At 39.2% G+C, this 17,417-nt stretch overlaps 1 protein-coding gene across 2 annotated transcripts in view; it reads left to right on the top strand.

Moving 5' to 3' along the window:
- The window catches only part of GPR158 (G protein-coupled receptor 158), a 302,630-nt gene extending 286,060 nt beyond the window's left edge, over nucleotides 1-16,570 (top strand). The window contains exons 8-11 of one of the 2 annotated variants that reach the window (XM_006075956.4): nucleotides 1,631-1,769; nucleotides 5,632-5,737; nucleotides 11,224-11,370; nucleotides 12,110-16,570. In XM_006075956.4, the coding sequence (XP_006076018.4) occupies nucleotides 1,631-1,769; nucleotides 5,632-5,737; nucleotides 11,224-11,370; nucleotides 12,110-13,588 (1,871 nt within the window). In that variant the 3' untranslated portion in view covers nucleotides 13,589-16,570. The remainder of the gene's footprint in view (nucleotides 1-1,630; nucleotides 1,770-5,631; nucleotides 5,738-11,223; nucleotides 11,371-12,109) is intronic. The other variant, XM_044928140.2, reaches the window with a different exon arrangement.
- Nucleotides 16,571-17,417: the final 847 nt, after the last annotated feature.

The raw sequence follows: 17,417 nt of genomic DNA, 5'->3' as shown, positions 1-17,417 counted from the left end.
GTCCCATGAGGTCACGTCACTAAGACAGAGAAAATGCATGGTAACAGTTACTTGGTCAGAATAGGTTAAAGTAACAATGTTCAGTTTTAAAAAAATAGTCAAAAGAGGGACTTCCCTGATGGGTCAGTGGTTAAGAGTCTTGCCCTTGCCTGGCAGTGTAGAGACATGGATTCAATCCCTGGTCCGGGAAGATCCCACATGCCGTGGAGCAGCTAAGCTCCTGAGCCACAGCTACTGAACCTGTGCTCTAGATCCCACGCACCACAACTACTGAAGCCCACACACCCTGGAGCCCGTGCTCCACAACTAGAGAAGCTACCAAATGAGAAGTCCAGGCATCACAATGAAGAATAGCCCCTGCTCACCACAATTAGAGACAGTCTGAGCATAGCAACAAAGACCCAGCACAGCCAAAAAAAATTTTTTTAATTTCAGAAAGTCAAAGGAGATGTTTAACAAAAAGAACTAATTATTTAACATTTGCTTTTATTTATTTATCTGACATCATCCCTATCAGAAACTGTTAAGTGCTTTCTGTCCATTATTTGATTTCATTAGCAAATAGCCCGGAGAAGGCAATGGCACCCCACTCCAGTACTCTTGCCTGGAAAATCCATGGACAGAGGAGCCTGGTAGGCTACAGTCCATGGGGTCCCGAAGAGTCGGACATGACTGAGCGACTTCACTTTCACTTTTCACTTTCATGCATTGGAGAAGGAAATAGCAACCCATACCAGTGTTCTTGCCTGGAGAATCCTAGGGACGGGGAAGCCTGGTGGGCTGCCGTCCATTGGGTCACACAGAGTCGGTCACGACTGAAGCGACTTAGCAGCAGCAGCAGCAGCAAATAGCCCCATGAAATATATACTTTTATTATCTTCATTTTCCAGAGAAGGAAACTGTGACCAGAGGGTTAACTCGCATCAGGTAATGCAAAGTTAATTAGGGATCCAGCCAGAATTCCCCATCGGGTCTAGCATGATTCTGAAGCCCCATCCTTAACTGCCACACTATATTGTCTCTTCTGGCTTGAGCAAGCAAACAAGGTGATGGTGAATTTCACTAAAACTTTGGCATATACCCACCAAAGATTAGATGTCTGTCAGGAGTGAAAACCATGATGGTTCACTTATAAAATATGCCACTGCATGTTTAGCAACCAATTTTCTCACAGTTCGGGCAATGGAGGTCTTTGAACCAGACTCAGTGCATTAAGAACTGAAATATCTCGAAGCTGCATGTAAATACATTATAAGCCTTTTGCTACCTTGATGACTTTATTGTGATTCAGAGGCTCTGTGAACATCTTAAACTTACGTTCGGGATGTGGAAAATTATTTTGCACGTTTTAGGAAAAAGCTATTGATTCTCAAAAAAATCTGAGATACCACTGTTTAAAAAACATTTAATTAAAAAAATAAAATATACCTATGAAAAATCCTCTATACACTGAATAAAAATTAAAAATAAACATGGCCTATGTATTCATATGTGAATGACATTTTTGTATGCATCTATTTTTGTGTGTTTCTATCATAGACACAAAATGCCTGCTAAAGTGCTTAAATTTTACTTCTTCCTTCACTTATAAAACTAACAGCGAATTGTGTGTTTTCTGTTCTTCTCACAGCTGAATTTTTATTCCTCCTGTGGGGTGTTTATCTCTGCTATGCAGTGCGGACGGTCCCTTCAGCATTTCATGAGCCGCGCTATATGGCCGTTGCAGTTCATAATGAGCTCATTATCTCCGCTATATTCCATACAATTAGGCAAGTGATCTGTAGAGTCACAAAATAACTGTTTTATTTTTCTGATGTGTTGCAGTTTAATTTAAACAGCAAAACTGGGTGAGATACATAATGGAAAGATTTAGGAAGGATAGTGTTTTGTACATTGACTATTTCTTTGTCACAGAAATGACAAATGAATATAGTTTTTTTTTTTAAACTCTGCTGCTCTTAGTTCCTTCTGATGAGCTGTTTATTGCCTTCATTTATTTGAAAGGGAACTCACTGTTATTGTATTATGTTAAACCACTTCTGGGGTTGTCATTGGGTACTGTTTATAGTCTGTCATACTTTTTGTTCTGAAGCCATGAAGCAATACATACATACATTATAAAATAGATACAGATAAATCATCTATGATTTCACTCGTGTTTATTATGTTAGTTTATACTTTCAAAATCCTAACACTCAGATAACTTACATATGTGAAATAGGTTGAATTCAAAAGCAAAATCCATTCCAAGTTGATGGTTGGATTTTTGTGTGCAGTTGGATTTTTTTCATCCTCACACTCTTTGTATGGTAAGAATATATGGCCTGGCCCTCTGTTTCTTGTTATTCCATATGGTTCCATAGCCAAAGAGTACAAAGAAGAAAGAAAGTGGCTTATGAAAAATGAAGAAAACGAAAGATGCATGACTTATCTTTTGAGAATTTTCACCTGATTCATAATTGAAAATAAATCTCAGCAAGAAAATAAAAGGAATCCATTAGTTTGAAAAACAACAAAGAGATGCCATTCAATTACTTGATATACATTAAAAGTTAAGACACACTTAAAGTAATTAGAAATTTTGAGTATTAGTCCTGGCCCTCAGTGGAAAGATAGAGATTAATGAAGGGATGAAAAAGTGATGATCTGTGGAAGTTTTACAGGATTTTTATCATCTCTCATTGTAGTCAGTAATCATAAAATGATGTCTTGCATTCAGTTGATATCTGAATGCACAGCCACACTTCAGAAAACACTGTTTTAACAGAGCTAAAGTGACAGGAAACATGTTAAATACTTGTTAAAAATAACTTTCCTATTTTGCTTAGACCTTTCCTACAAAGTCTCAGACAGCCCACCAGCTTGACCAGAAGAATCATAAAAACCATGAGCTTATATGTAGGCACAAGCTCTATTCAAGGATAAGAAGCAATAACAATTTAAATCAGCTGGATCTATCTTGGCAAATTTTTCCTGGAGTTAAATAATATTAAATAAGGCATCCAACGTCAGCAAAAATATTTTTATATCAATAGGATATATATGTTCTTCTTATCTGCTTAAAATATGAAATTATGTATACATATATGTATGTATTTGTACATACATATATATAAATTAAAAGCTATTACTACAGATTATGTACAGATTTGCTATCTTTCTTACCAAACTATCAGACTGAACAAAAAGAACCTAAAATAACCTAAAAGGGTTAAGTCTAGAAGGATGAATAATGAGAAAGCATTTTGCTCCGTCAGTTCTAATTCTTTACTTATTTTTAGTGCTGAGCATAAATCTAACTTTGGGGAAAGTGCAAAACTCTTTAAAAGTCTGCCTTTATTCTTAACCTCAATTTTCAAATATTTCTGTGCACCTGACTTTAGACCTGTTTAGTTGAAATACTATTTTTTAAAATGAATCTTTAATACTACTGCAAAATCCAGTTGTTCTTAAGATATTTCTAATCAGAAGTACAACCTAAAAAAAGTCTATCAGTAATTAAAAGCTGATTAAGGACAACTGATGTTAGTATATTTCAAAATTATTTTTTGGAAGAGTTTTAATTCAAAACATACGTACCCATTCTTTTCTCTAGATATTGTCAGGCTAGTTTCAACTTCTGTTGGCATTTGAGATAAGGAATTCCCTGTACATAGGATACTTTTAGACTGTAAATCCATCTCCTCTGATGTACCTGTCTACTCCAGGACTGGCTATGGCCCCAGAAGATTGGCATTATATTATTTTCAGGGGTACATTTTATATTGCTTCAGTGCTTCAATACTCTTGTCTCAAAGACTGTAACTTTTTATTGAGTAAGATAATCCTATTTTAGCTCTTAAAAAGAAATCTTACCTGACCTAGCACAGATGGGATTCCAAAGTATTCCATCCCTGAACACAGTGAATATTCAGTCATGTTCAAAGCAGGTATGAAGCTACCCTTCTGACAAAGGAATTCAGAAAGACGTTAATCCAGAGAATCTCTTTTAGTTGTCTGTGAAGGACCACAGTCGTTTTGCACTTCTGTCTAAGTCTGTGTTGCTTATGTCTCCAGACACAGGGAAAAGACTCTGTCTGCATTTTGATAACCCTTAGCTTCCGTTTGACCTTGATTTTGCAGGAGTAGGGAGATGGGGGTAAAAATGAGGAAGAAATAGCCTGGATGGAAATTTTATCTTAAATATTAATAATATGCATTTAGTAAATTTGTCTTGAATATGGTATAATGCAGAAATAAAATTAGTCTCCTCTATTTTTAGATTCATATATGTTTATTTCGGGCTTCCCAGGTTGTGCTAGTGGTAAAGAAAGTATGTGTGTTAGTCCTTCAGTCCTGTCCAACTCTCTGTGACCGCATGGACTGTAGCCCGCCAGGCTCCTCTCTGCATAGGATTTCCCAGGCAAGAATACGGGTGGATTGGCATTTTCTTCTTCAGGGGGTCTTCCGAACCCAGGATAAAGAACCCGCCTGCAATGCAGGAGACCCGAGTTCAGTCCCTGGGTCAGGAAGATCCCCTGGAATAGGAAGTGGCAACCCACTCTTGTATTCTTGCCTGGAGAATCTCATGGACAGAGGACAGAGGAGCCTGGCAGGCTACAGTTCATAACATTGCAAAGAGTCAGACATGGCTGAAGTGACTTAGCACACATGTTTATTTCACTATTATATCATAAGCATTCTCTTAGGATTTAGCTTTTCAAATTTGATGATGTATATCATTGAAACAAAATGCTAATTCTCTAATTCCAAAATCTCATAGTTAGCTTTCATGGATAAACAATAGATGGGGAACATTAAAAGAATATGAGTTCAAAATGACCTTAATAAAAGCAATACCTGGTTTTTGCATAAAGATGAATCCTTAAAACATGAGTTTTAGTTTGTACATGTACCTACTGATTTGTCAAAATATTCCAAAATTGCAAGGACAGATATCAATAATGAATTTTTCCTACACATGTTACTTGCAGGCCTGTCGTGGAACAGAGCATTATAAATTCCTCTGTAAGATTTTAAATATGACATTTTAAATTATTTTAAAATAATTTGATGCTCTATAAAAACTAAAATTTGTATTTTAAAAGATGCGCTTTATACATCCACTATATTTCAGTGTTTAAAAATAGTTTAAAAATGATGTACTTTATAACCCATTAGTACATTCATTTTTCCCATTACATTGTTTACCATATCAGTCTCTGGGATCATTCACTAAGACACATATTTACCCATTTTTTCCTTAGTTCTGATTAATGTTTTTAAATGAAAACTGTTATGATCAAGAGTCATTTGACTGTGCCTTATAATCTAAATTTCCCTGAAACAATAAATTTTTACCCTACTCTTCTTTTGAAGAATTCACATGTGTTCACTGCTTATGCTTTGCACGTTCAACTTACCTACAAAATAATCAAGAAAATGTTTAGCACATTATATAAGTATACGCTATCTTTAAGATCTTACAGAAAAGCCTGAAGGAACTTTTTGGCCAATGCAATATATGTTGTAGAAACAGCAGTATGATTTCTTACTTCCTTGCTTTTACTGATACATTGAGGAAAAGCAAGTATCCTAGTGTTTTAAGTAGAAATCTTGTTGGGTTACTAATATGGTGAATTCTCATTTCAGATTTGTTCTTGCCTCAAGACTTCAGTCTGATTGGATGTTGATGCTGTATTTTGCACATACTCATTTGACTGTGACAGTCACCATTGGGTTGCTTTTGATTCCAAAGGTATTTCTCCAACATTCCTTTTCTCTTGCAAGACAGTTATTTTAAATGAGAATGAAATTGGTTCTTCTTTGAAAAATATCTGGCAATATAGGCAAAGGGTGGTGTAAAGATTTGTGTAACATGCTACAGTATTTTTAAAACTCAGGAAACTACTAATAGGCATCTCTTTTCTTTGGACATTTATTAAACATCTCACATAATATTTAACTACCTTAGTCTGTACAAAACCGTCATCATCCAATTCAGTCCTTTTCCAAACATTCTGCTATCGATTTATGTTTTAATTATTAGGGGTTCAAGGTGGCCTTTCATTGTACCTGTAACCTCAAGATAATTTTTAAACAGAATTATCTTTTTCTACGAATACTCTTATTTGGATTCATAGTCAAGAAAGTTGTGTTTTAATCATTCAGAGAATTTTTATGTAAATAGAAATAATTATAACGTTGTATAAAAAGGATCTTCCTTTACACTGAGAGATTCTGACAAAGACTTTCTAGGCAGCATTCTGAAGTGAAGGAAGGTGGGCCAGGATTCAGAATACAGGGATTCTGAACTCATGCCCACCCCAAGCTGACTCTGTAACATAGCGTCAGCCAAGACTTTTCATCTCTCTGAGTTTCAGTTTCCTCATCTATGACATGATAGCAATAAGTCTGCTTGGAATAAAATGATATCAGAGCTTGGAGGAAAACATACATATTATCATCATTTTCCTTTTTTACATCTAGAAAAACAAAATATTAGAATATTATATAGCTTTATCAGTGTCCTATAATATCAGTTCAGTCGCTCAGTCGTGTCCGACTCTTTGCGATCCCATGAATCACAGCACGTCAGGCCTGCCTGTCCATCACCAACTCCTGGAGTTTATGCAAACCCATGTCCATCGAGTCGGTGATGCCATCTAGCCATCTCATCCTCTGTCGTCCCCTTCTCCTCCTGCCCCCAATCCTTCCCAGCATCAGAGTCTTTTCAAATGAGTCAACTCTTTGCATGAGGTGGCCAAAGTATTGGAGTTTCAGCTTTAGCATCAGTCCTTCCAATGAACACCCAGGACTGATCTCCTTTAGAATGGACTGGTTGGATCTCTTTGCAGTCCAAGGGACTCTCAAGAGTCTTCTCCAACACCGCAGTTCAAAAGCATCAATTCTTCAGTGCTCAGCTTTCTTCACAGTCCAACTCTCACATCCATACATGACCACTGGAAAAACCATAGCCTTGACTAGAAGAACCTTTGTTGGCAAAGTAATGTCTCTGCTTTTCAATATGCTATCTAGGTTGGTCATAACTTTCCTTCCAAGGAGTAAGCGTCTTTTCATTTCATGGCTGCAGTCACCATCTGCAGTGATTTTGGAGCCCAGAAAAATAAAATCAGCCACTGTTTCCACTGTTTCCCCATCTATTTCCCATGAAGTGATGGGACCAGATGCCATGATCTTCGTTTTCTGAATGTTGAGTTTTAAGCCAACTTTTTCACTCTCCTCTTTCAGTTTCATCAAGAGGCTTTTTAGTTCCTCCTCACTTTCTGCCATAAGGGTGGTGTCATCTGCATATCTAAGGTTATTGATATTTCTCCTGGCAATCTTGATTCCAGCTTGTGCTTCTTCCAGCCCAGTGTTTCCCATGATGTACTCTGCATAGAAGTTAAATAAGCAGGGTGACAATATACAGCCTGGACGTTCTCCTTTTCCTATTTGGAACCAGTCTGTTGTTCCATGTCCAGTTCTAACTGTTGCTTCCTGACCTGCATATAGGTTCCTCAAGAGGCAGGTCAGGTGGTCTGGTATTCCCATCTCTTTCAGAATTGTTCACAGTTTATTGTGATCCACACAGTCAAAGGCTTTGGCATAGTCAAGAAAGCAGAAATAGATGTCCTTCTGGAACTCTCTTGCTTTTTCAATGATCCAGCAGATGTTGGCAATTTGATCTCTGGTTCCTCTGCCTTTTCTAAAACCAGATTTAACATCTTGCCTTTTCTAAAACCAGCTTGAACATCTGGAAGTTCATGGTTCACATATTGCTGAAGCCTGGCTTGGAGAATTTTGAGCATTACTTTACTAGCGTGTGAGATGAGTGCAATTGTGTGGTAGTTTGAGCATTGCCTTTCTTTGGGATTGGAATGAAAACTGACCTTTTCCAGTCCTGTGGCCACTGCTGAGTTTTCCAAATTTGCTGGCATATTGAGTGCTGCACTTCCACAGCATCATCTTCCAGGATTTGAAATAGCTCAACTGGAATTCCATCACCTCCACTAGCTTTATTCGTAGTGATGCTTCCTAAGGCCCACTTGACTTCACATTCCAGGATGTCTGGCTCTAGGTGAGTGATCACACCATCATGATTATCTGGGTCATGAAGATCTTTTTTGTACAGTTCTTCTGTGTATTCTTGCCACCTCTTCTTAATATCTTCTGCTTCTGTTAGGTCCATACCATTTCTGTCCTTTATTGAGCCCATCTTTGCATGAAATGTTCCCTTGGTATCTCTAATTTTCTTGAAGAGATCTCTAGTCTTTCCCATTCTGTTGTTTTCCTCTATTTCTTTGCATTGATCGCTGAGGAAGGCTTTCTTATCTCTCCTTGCTATTCTTTGGAACTCTGCATTCAGATGCTTATATCTTTCCTTTTCTCCTTTGCTTTTTGCTTCTCCTCTTTTCACAGCTATTTGTAAGGCCTCCTCAGACAGCCATTTTGCTTTTTTGCATTCCTTTTCCATGGGGATCGTCTTGATCCTGTCTCATGTACAATGTCACGAACCTCCGTCCACAGTTCATCAGGCACTCTGCCTGATCTAGTGCCTTAAATCTATTTCTCACTTCCACTGTATAATCATAAGGGATTTGATTTAGGTCATACCTGAATGGTCTAGTGGTTTTCCCTACTTTCTTCAATTTAAGTCTGAATTTGGCAATAAGGAGTTCATGATCTCAGCCACAGTCAGCTCCTGATCTTGTTTTTGACATTAGCCAAAATCAGAATTGTGATTTCTTTCTCTACCTCAGCTCTCACAATTAGCCAGAACACTGAAATTCAACCTGATTGAAAAAGCCAAGCAATTTTAAACAGAGAGGCATGCCTAATTTCTTCCTTACTTGAATGACACCAAATAGTCATAATTTTTGTGGATTAGTCTGTTACTGCAGCTTATCTTAACCATTTTTATACTTTGTATAATATGATTATATTTTTATTAGATGAATATATACTCAGACTGCTTATTGATTGATTCAATAAATTGTTGTTGAGCTCCAGAAAGAATTGAAAGAACATGTTCTTATAGAAATTTGTTTATGCTGTCTCTTACCTTGATTGTAGTGAGGCATCATGGGTGTTTGCATATGTCCAGACTCATCAAATTGTAGACATTTAATATGTGCAGTTCTCTGCATATGAATTATATCTCCATAAAGCTGGTTTAAATTTTTTTCTTTAATTTTTACATGAATGTTCATAGCAGCATTATCCACAGTAGCCCAAAAGTGGAAAGAACCCAAATGTCCATCAACTGATAATGTGCAAACAAAATGTCAAATATTCACACAATGAAATATTATTTATCAGTTAAAAGAAATAAAGCACTGATACATGCTACAATTTGTACAAACCTTTAAAACATTATACCAAGTGAAGGAAGCCAGATAAAAGAGGCCACATATTATATGATTCCATTTATGTGAAATGAAATAGACAGCTCTAATGAGACAGAAAGTAGAGGAGTAGTGCCATGGGCTGGAGAAAAGAGGGGCTTGGAGTGACTGCTTAATTGGTTTAAAAAGATTTCTTTTGGGGGTGATGAAAACATTCTGGAATTAGATGGTGGTGATGATTGTACAACCTCAAGAATATACTAAAAAATACTGGTTTGTATAGTTTAAAATTGAGAATGTTATGATATATGAATTATATCTCAATAAATAAGTAATTTAAAACAGTATTGAGGAGCTTTGTTCAATATCCTAGAATAAGAGTAATGAACAGACCTAAGTCTGTACTCTCATGGTACTTATATTCTGGAGGAGGAGAGAAGGAAGTAGAAAAGACATACAAAATAAATGTTTAAAATAGTATTTTAGATAGAGATACATGTTAAGGAAAAATCAGAAAGCAGGAAATGGACAAATTACTGTTTTTTAAGCTCATGATAATCTCTAAGACTTTGCTCGAGAAAAATAATTCCACTCTTATAAGTAATCTCCAACTGGTTTAACTAATAGCATGTGAGATTTTGGAGGGCTGGGGTCTATTTTCTTCATCTTTGTGGCCTCAAGTTTATGGCACATGTGGTTCCCACAAACATACATAGAAGAGTGAGTGGAAAAGTTCATCAGTTTCTGTGGTTTCTCAGCCAGTCTCAAATACAAAATATTCATTATTACTTAAAGAATTGCCATTTTACCTATTATCTCCAATTTATGTTCACCTGCCTAGCTGAATATTTGAACAACAGCTGACATCTCTGTGTTTCTGTGTCAAAGGGCAGTCTATCCATTTTTTAAAGGAATATTTCACCTGATGGCCAGCTGAGAAAAGAGAACCCATGTCCAATTTTCACAGGACAGTCACTTGGTTTATTCATTGTGTAAAGTGTGGCTGGATGCTTTAGATCCTTTCTGTTTCCAACATTTACCTGATTCCCTCTTTCTTCTGCACTTGAAGAAGAGTAGAGACAGCAAGACTACATGAAACTGAAAAATGTCCAAAGGCTCCATGAAGATAATTAGAATATACCAAAAGGTGATGAAAGAGGAACTTGAGAATACTGATGAGCTAGAGGGGGAAAAAAATGTGTTATTTCAGTGATTCTTTGCACTTTTAAACTTAGATACCATCCAGCCCAAGCTGGGTAAGCTAAAAGGATCACCATGCTCCCCAGAGGTTCCATGGCCCACTTAAGACCTCACTGACAACACAGTCAGGGCTGGAATCCAGAGCCCCTATCCCCTCCGTTTTGAAAGTAGTTTTTTTGAAACTCTGTGTGATGGACTGAAAGTCACAGTCTGTGCCCATAGATGAAATACAGCCTCCTCTGTGTGAAGTGAGATGACACCAGATAGACCCCACTGCTGGAAAAAAAATATTTCCGCTCAGTCGCCAGTGGGTCCAAATCGCTGCTTTGAGAGTACAGTGAACTCAGAGTACCCTCAGAGAACCTTTCTTTGGGTTCTTCTACTTATTTTCATTTTCAAAATGCAAATATCATAGAAGAGAAATAATGTGAGTTAACCCTGGGAACCTGAAAAAAATACAAGAATGAAAATAGAAGTCAAAGAGTGAACCAAGTATTATTAATACCTCATTCTAAGAACTCTATCGTGTAACAAGGACAACAGAACAAAATATTGCAGCAAATCTTTTGTAAAGAGTTCAGTGAATGAATTCATCTTAGCTGAGGAAATGATGTAACATTAGAACCTTTAGAAAAAGTATTATGCCGTGTCCTCCAGTGGATTCATGTCTACAGCTCGTATTGAATCTCTGTTACAGTTTTCACATTCAAGCAATAACCCACGAGATGACATTGCAACAGAAGCATACGAAGATGAGCTAGACATGGGCCGATCTGGATCCTACCTGAACAGCAGTATCAATTCAGCCTGGAGTGAGCACAGCTTGGATCCAGAAGACATTCGGGTAACACCAGCATTTCTACTTTTCTGTTTTAAATTAGGCCCATTTGTACATCATATGTGTGTGGGCAGGTGTTCATGTGTTCTTTGTGTTATAGAACTTGTGTGATTATGTAAGGACTGAAGGCATCACATGCAGAGTTTATCCAATTCTGAAACATAGAATCACAGTATAAGTTAGACCACACAGGCCAGTCTTGATCATCTTAACTGACTTAAGCCGCCATGATGATAAACTGGTTATATGTATGTCCCATGATAATGGTTTATGAGATCTGGCTGATGGGAAGGTAAATAGACCTGTGAGCAGAGGGTGTGGATTATTTAAAATAATCTGTGACAATATGTCAGCATTTGGAGGAAGAAGATGCTTTTAGTATTTGATGGTCAGGTGTACAGTAAAAACCTAATCTAACATTAGGTGTAATTTTATCAATGGCTCCATGATGCTTCCAGTATTATTTAGGAATAAAGTTTTATCAGTCGATAACAGGCTGTGTTTTGTCATGGTCCAGGCTCAGCCTGGTCCATGCAGTTCACAAGTTCAAAATGCCCATTCCATGAAGCAAGTGCAGAATGCAGGAGTTCAGGTCCTAAAGTTCAGACACTCTGTGAAACAAGATACAGAGGAGTCAGGAGAAAGTTGAGGAGCAGAGATGTTAGGAAGAGCTCCACACTAGGGGTTATTAGCTGGCTGAAATGCTACATCCCCCATCACTTTGAATCTGCTCTTATTCTGGCAGGATGAGCTGAAGAAACTCTACGCCCAGTTGGAAATCTATAAGAGGAAGAAGATGATCACGAATAATCCCCACCTTCAGAAAAAGCGGTGCTCCAAGAAGGGCTTAGGCCGTTCCATCATGAGGCGAATCACTGAAATCCCAGAGACGGTCAGCCGGCAGTGCTCCAAGGAGGACAAGGATGCTGGGGAGCACGGCTCGGCTAAGGGGTCCAGCGCAGGAAGGAAGAACCCCCAGGAGGCTGCGGGTGGCTCTGGGAAGCCCAAGGAGGAGTCCCTGCGGAGCCGGGTCTTCTCGCTCAAGAAATCGCACAGCACCTATGAGCATGTGCGGGAGCAACCAGGCGGCCCTGGCAGCCCGCCCGCCCAGAGCCGGGAGGAGGAGGAGGCTACAGACAACTCTGTGCTGGGGTCTCCGGTGGGAGCGAACCGACCCCGACCCCTGCAAGAGGACAGCCAAGCCGTGTCCACTGAGTCCGTGCCTCTGGTGTGTAAGTCAGCCAGCGCCCACAACCTCAGCTCGGAGAAGAAGCCCGGGCCCACCCGCACGTCAGTATTACAGAAGTCCCTCAGCGTCATCGCCAGTGCCAAGGAGAAAACACTTGGATTGGCCGGGAAAACCCAGGCAGCCTGCGTGGAGGAGCGGGCCAAAGCCCAGAAAGCTCTGCCCAGAGAGAAAGAGACAAATAGAAAATACTCCAATTCAGATAATGCAGAGACTCAAGACTCTGCCCCTGCAAACTCCAGTCATTCCGAGGAGCCAAGAAAACCCCAGAAATTGGGGATTATGAAGCAACAAAGGGCCAACCCCACCACCGCCAATTCAGACCTGAGCCCAGGCGCCACCCAGATGAAGGACAACTTTGACATTGGGGAAGTGTGCCCCTGGGAGATCTATGACCTAGCCCCCGGGCCTGGGCCTTTGGAATCGAAAGTTCAAAAGCACGTATCGATTGCAGCTTCTGAAATGGAGAAAAACCCAACATTTTCCTTAAAGGAGAAATCTCATCCCAAGCCTAAGGCCGCTGACCTGTGTCAGCAGTCCAATCCGAAGAGCGTAGACAAGGCCGAGGTGTGTCCTTGGGAGAGCCAAGGTCAGTCCCTCTTTGAAGAGGAGAAGTATTTGATGTCCAAGACTCAGGTTCCCCTGGGAAGAGCTCAAGGTGAGAACAGTGGCCAGCATTGTGCAACCGGTGTGTGTGCTGGGCAGTGTGAAGAACTGCCTCCCAAAGCTGTAGCATCAAAAGTGGAGAATGAAAACCTCAACCAACTAGGAGACCAGGAGAAAAAGACATCTTCCTCTGAGCGAAACGTGCCTGACTCCCATAACTCAAGTAATAACTTTCAGCCACCTTTAATGTCACGAGCTGAGGTGTGTCCCTGGGAGTTTGTGACCCCAGATAAACCAAATGCTGAAAGAAGTGTAGCTTTCCCTGCCTCTTCTGCTTTAAGTGCAAATAAGATAGCAGGGCCTCGAAAGTAAGAGATCTGGGGTCCTTTTAAAGTGTAGCATCCCCAGAAAGAAAAGGAGAAGGAAGAAATGCTGAATTTGATATAAGACAGAAGATACAAGGATCAGAACTACCCATGGAGTATTGGTCAGTCGGGGGAAATGGGAAAGAAAGGGATGGAAGAGGGTGTAGGGAGACTGGCTTCAGTGAAGAAGTTAGACTGGCCAGGAAGGTCTTTCCCCAGGGCACACTGGGAAAATCCTTATACTTTAGCGTGTTCGGGGGAAGTAGACCTCAATGTCTGCCCCTGATCAATACGTATCCTTGGGACTTGGAAGATCCCAAGCAAGGCAAACCAGAAGACACAGAAGAGGTACAAGATTTTCAAAGAAGAAGAAGGTATCAATGTCTATGCCCCAAATTCTAAGTAGCTGACTAAAAAGAACTTACTTTACCTATTTAACCTTGATAGCACTGCTAACTTAATGCATCCAAAAATCCCTTTTATATTAATGATGGCTCTCATTTTCTTATCAATGTCTGTTTCAGTACCTTGTTGTGTCTCATATTCAAGCATTCCAGATTGTATAATTTTTGCAAATAACTTTGATATTATGTGACACAACACATTTATGCAATCAGCCGCTACTCAATTGTTATTGCAACTTAACAGAAATACCCTCTATCTATCAACTTTAGTTGATTCTTGAAGTACAGTAAGCTTTCTTTGGCTTGGGAAGCCATAATTGTTATGATAAAAAAACCTTTTAGTTTGGGCTGTGATTTATATATATTGTGAATTCGGATTTGACTCTATGATTTCACATCATGGTTTGTTATACTGTCTTCATCAGGGTCTTTTTTTAAATCCAAGTTGAGTGAGTTGTTTTGCACTTTTCCTGTGAGGACGCAGAAGCTTTATTAATATTGGAGATCAAGTGGTCCTTCTTAGTCACACGTCTCAATAAGTTAAGGACAACTTATCTATTGTTTGTTCAAAGTCAGAGATAGATAATGCCTTCATTCCAATTAATTGTCCCTCTTAACAGTATTTCATACTTAGCAGCATTTCGTAAGGAAGGAAGAAGCTAAGAGTGAGAAAAATATACTGTGCATTATTATTACCAATGGAAAGGGAAGCCTCTAGGAATGACAAGAGAATTCCTGGACTGCAGAGCCAGGGAATTTGCCTTGAAAACAAAGAAAGGGAGCTCCCGTTAGCACTTTCAAGGGATTATATTTTTAAAGAGAGAAAATTATTATAGCATCCAGATCATAATATGGATATATTTTTATTATGCATACTAAATATATAATATTTTAAATTACCTTAAACTACTTATTCTCATAAAACTCTTATTCATTACTTCAGGCAGGGGTAGAACTTGCTGGCTCGAATCCCAAAGAAGTTTATAACCAGAGCTACTCAAAGCCTATGAGGCAGTGTGGGTTCTTCATTCTTCCAAGCCCTGGAAAACTTCCAAGTCCTGCAAATGGCCTAGGTGAGCTACCAGGCTCAACATTTCATATGTCAGGTTTATTTGCAAGATGAAACAGCCCCCACGCCCTAAAGCGTACTTTATAAAATGCATTGCATTCCACACTGATCACCTGGCATGGAAATCCGAAGCTGCTGATTTAGCCCTACTGGTGTGATCATGCAAAGAGGTTCCATCGCAAAGCTCAGTCTCATTTTCTTTTAAGATGAATCACTTGAAAATAGAACCCTGACTTCCTTTCTCTTACACTTAACACTAAAGTACCATGGCTTGTTTGGTTAGGACATTCACAGCCTAAGGAACTGTTTTTTCATTTTTCTGAGCAGCAAGGAGAAACATGCTAGGGGGATAGAAGATGAGAAAAAGGAATCCAAAAGTGGATACAGGGCTGTTCTTAGGAGTACTACACTCAGTGGAAGAAGAAAACCAGAAATTCTTATTCACCATCAGAATTTTCTCAGTGATTTGTCTTCAGGGTTAACAGGCATTTCCCCATTTTGCAAAGCTGTGCATAGATCTTCCTCACCCATTTGCTTGCTTCATGCATTACTCAGGATGGTGGGGTAGGTTTGAAGAGATATAGAAATTCTATTTGTTCGTGCTTTCTTCATGCATTTCCTTCTCCCCTCCCTTTTCAATCAAAGCCTATCGACTGGGTGACCTTGGAATATGACTTCAAGGTACCAAGTTGTGAATTTGGTTCAAAGCATCCAGACCCATCTACTTTTTTCATTTATGTCCAAGATCTGTTAGCACTTTATTGACTTTTTCAGAAATAAGCAGTCAGGCATCGGTGACTTTTCATTGCACTTCAGGATGACCCTGCTAGAGATGTGGCCTAAAGAAGGCTTGCCAGGTTCTACCTTAGTACAGCCCATAGATTCTCCTCCACCAGCATCAATCAACGAGAGCACCTGGGGCATTCCCCTAGCCTTTCATTGCTATCACTTATGACCAAGAGAAGCTTAAACCTGCAACCCTTAAGGTTATTTTCCCAGACTGATAACAGTAAGCAAGTGAAGAAACTCTATGAAGTTCACAAACATTTGCTAGGTTGTCCTTCTCAGTGCATGTTCAGGCTGCATCCTGTCCTTGTTTTTAAGCCAGGGTTTATAAATAAGTAGATTTATACCAATCTTAATAGAACTGTATATTTTATGCAAGAGTTCAACGCTTTACGACTTGAATTATAACCCAGCCCATTGTAAACTTTGGTGGCCATATGGATTTGACACTTGACAGTTCTCTTGTATTTGCTTCCTAGGTTTCTGCATGCAAGTGATGACAGGTAGGACTGAAAAAACACTGCCTTTTGACTTCTAGCATTTAGCAACCCAGAGTTGTAGAGTCAATAAAGCTGTCAGTCTCTTCACTTAATCTGTGGTTCTTCTGAAACTATTATCTGCAACCTGCAGCATCTCATCATAAAATATTTGGTAAATTTATGTTGTGATGTGTTACAGCATGTAAATACTTATAACTTCTCTGCAATAAAACATATTTATATGAAAGCAATTTGGGATGATTTGTGTGTTCATCTATCAAAAGTCAAATGTATTTCACCTCACTGACTTTAGGGGGAATTTTGTATATCTTGGGCTTTGGTACACTTACACACACGTATCCCCACCTTACCTACCTGTAGGAATGTGTGATTAGCCAAATGTGGCCTCAGACCTGTGGGTAATCATCTGGAGCCAATTATACCTGTTAGGACTAATGGTTTTGATTTAAGAACACTCTTGCCAAATGGAAACTAATTCAGATAACTTTTAAAAATGTTTTTAAAGATTTTTTTTGATGTGGCCCACTTTTAAAGTTTTTATTGAATTTGTTATATTTAATATTGCTTCCATTTTTATGTTTTGATTTTTTGGCCACAAGGCAGGTTGGATCTTAACGCCTCACATGTAGGATCTTGGCTCCCCAGCCAGGGATTGAACCTGCACCCACTGCAGTGGAAGTACAGAGTTTTAACCACAGGACCACCAAAAGTCCCTCAGCTGCCTTTTTTAAAAGGTATAGTTGATTCATAATGTTGTGTTAGTTTCTGGTATACAGCAAAGTGATATATCTATATATCTATATATATATAGAGATATATATATATATCTACATATAGATGTATATGGGCTTCCCTGGTGGCTCAGTGATAAAGAATCTGCCTATAATGCAGGAGACACAGGAGTCCTGGGTTCAGTCCCTGGGTCAGGAAGATCCCCTGGAGAAGGGAATGGTAACCCACTCCAGTATTCTTTCCTGGAGAATCCAATGGAGAGAGGAGCCTGGCGGGCTACAGTCCATGGGGTCGCAAGAGTCAGACATGACTGAGCACATGCACAGAGCCAGAAATAGATCAGTT

The sequence above is a fragment of the Bubalus bubalis genome, chromosome 14, assembly GCF_019923935.1.
Source record: "Bubalus bubalis isolate 160015118507 breed Murrah chromosome 14, NDDB_SH_1, whole genome shotgun sequence".
Classification (NCBI taxonomy): domain Eukaryota; kingdom Metazoa; phylum Chordata; class Mammalia; order Artiodactyla; family Bovidae; genus Bubalus; species Bubalus bubalis.
The sequence above is the reverse complement of the archived record's forward strand: the minus strand, read 5'-3'. Positions and strand labels throughout refer to the sequence as shown.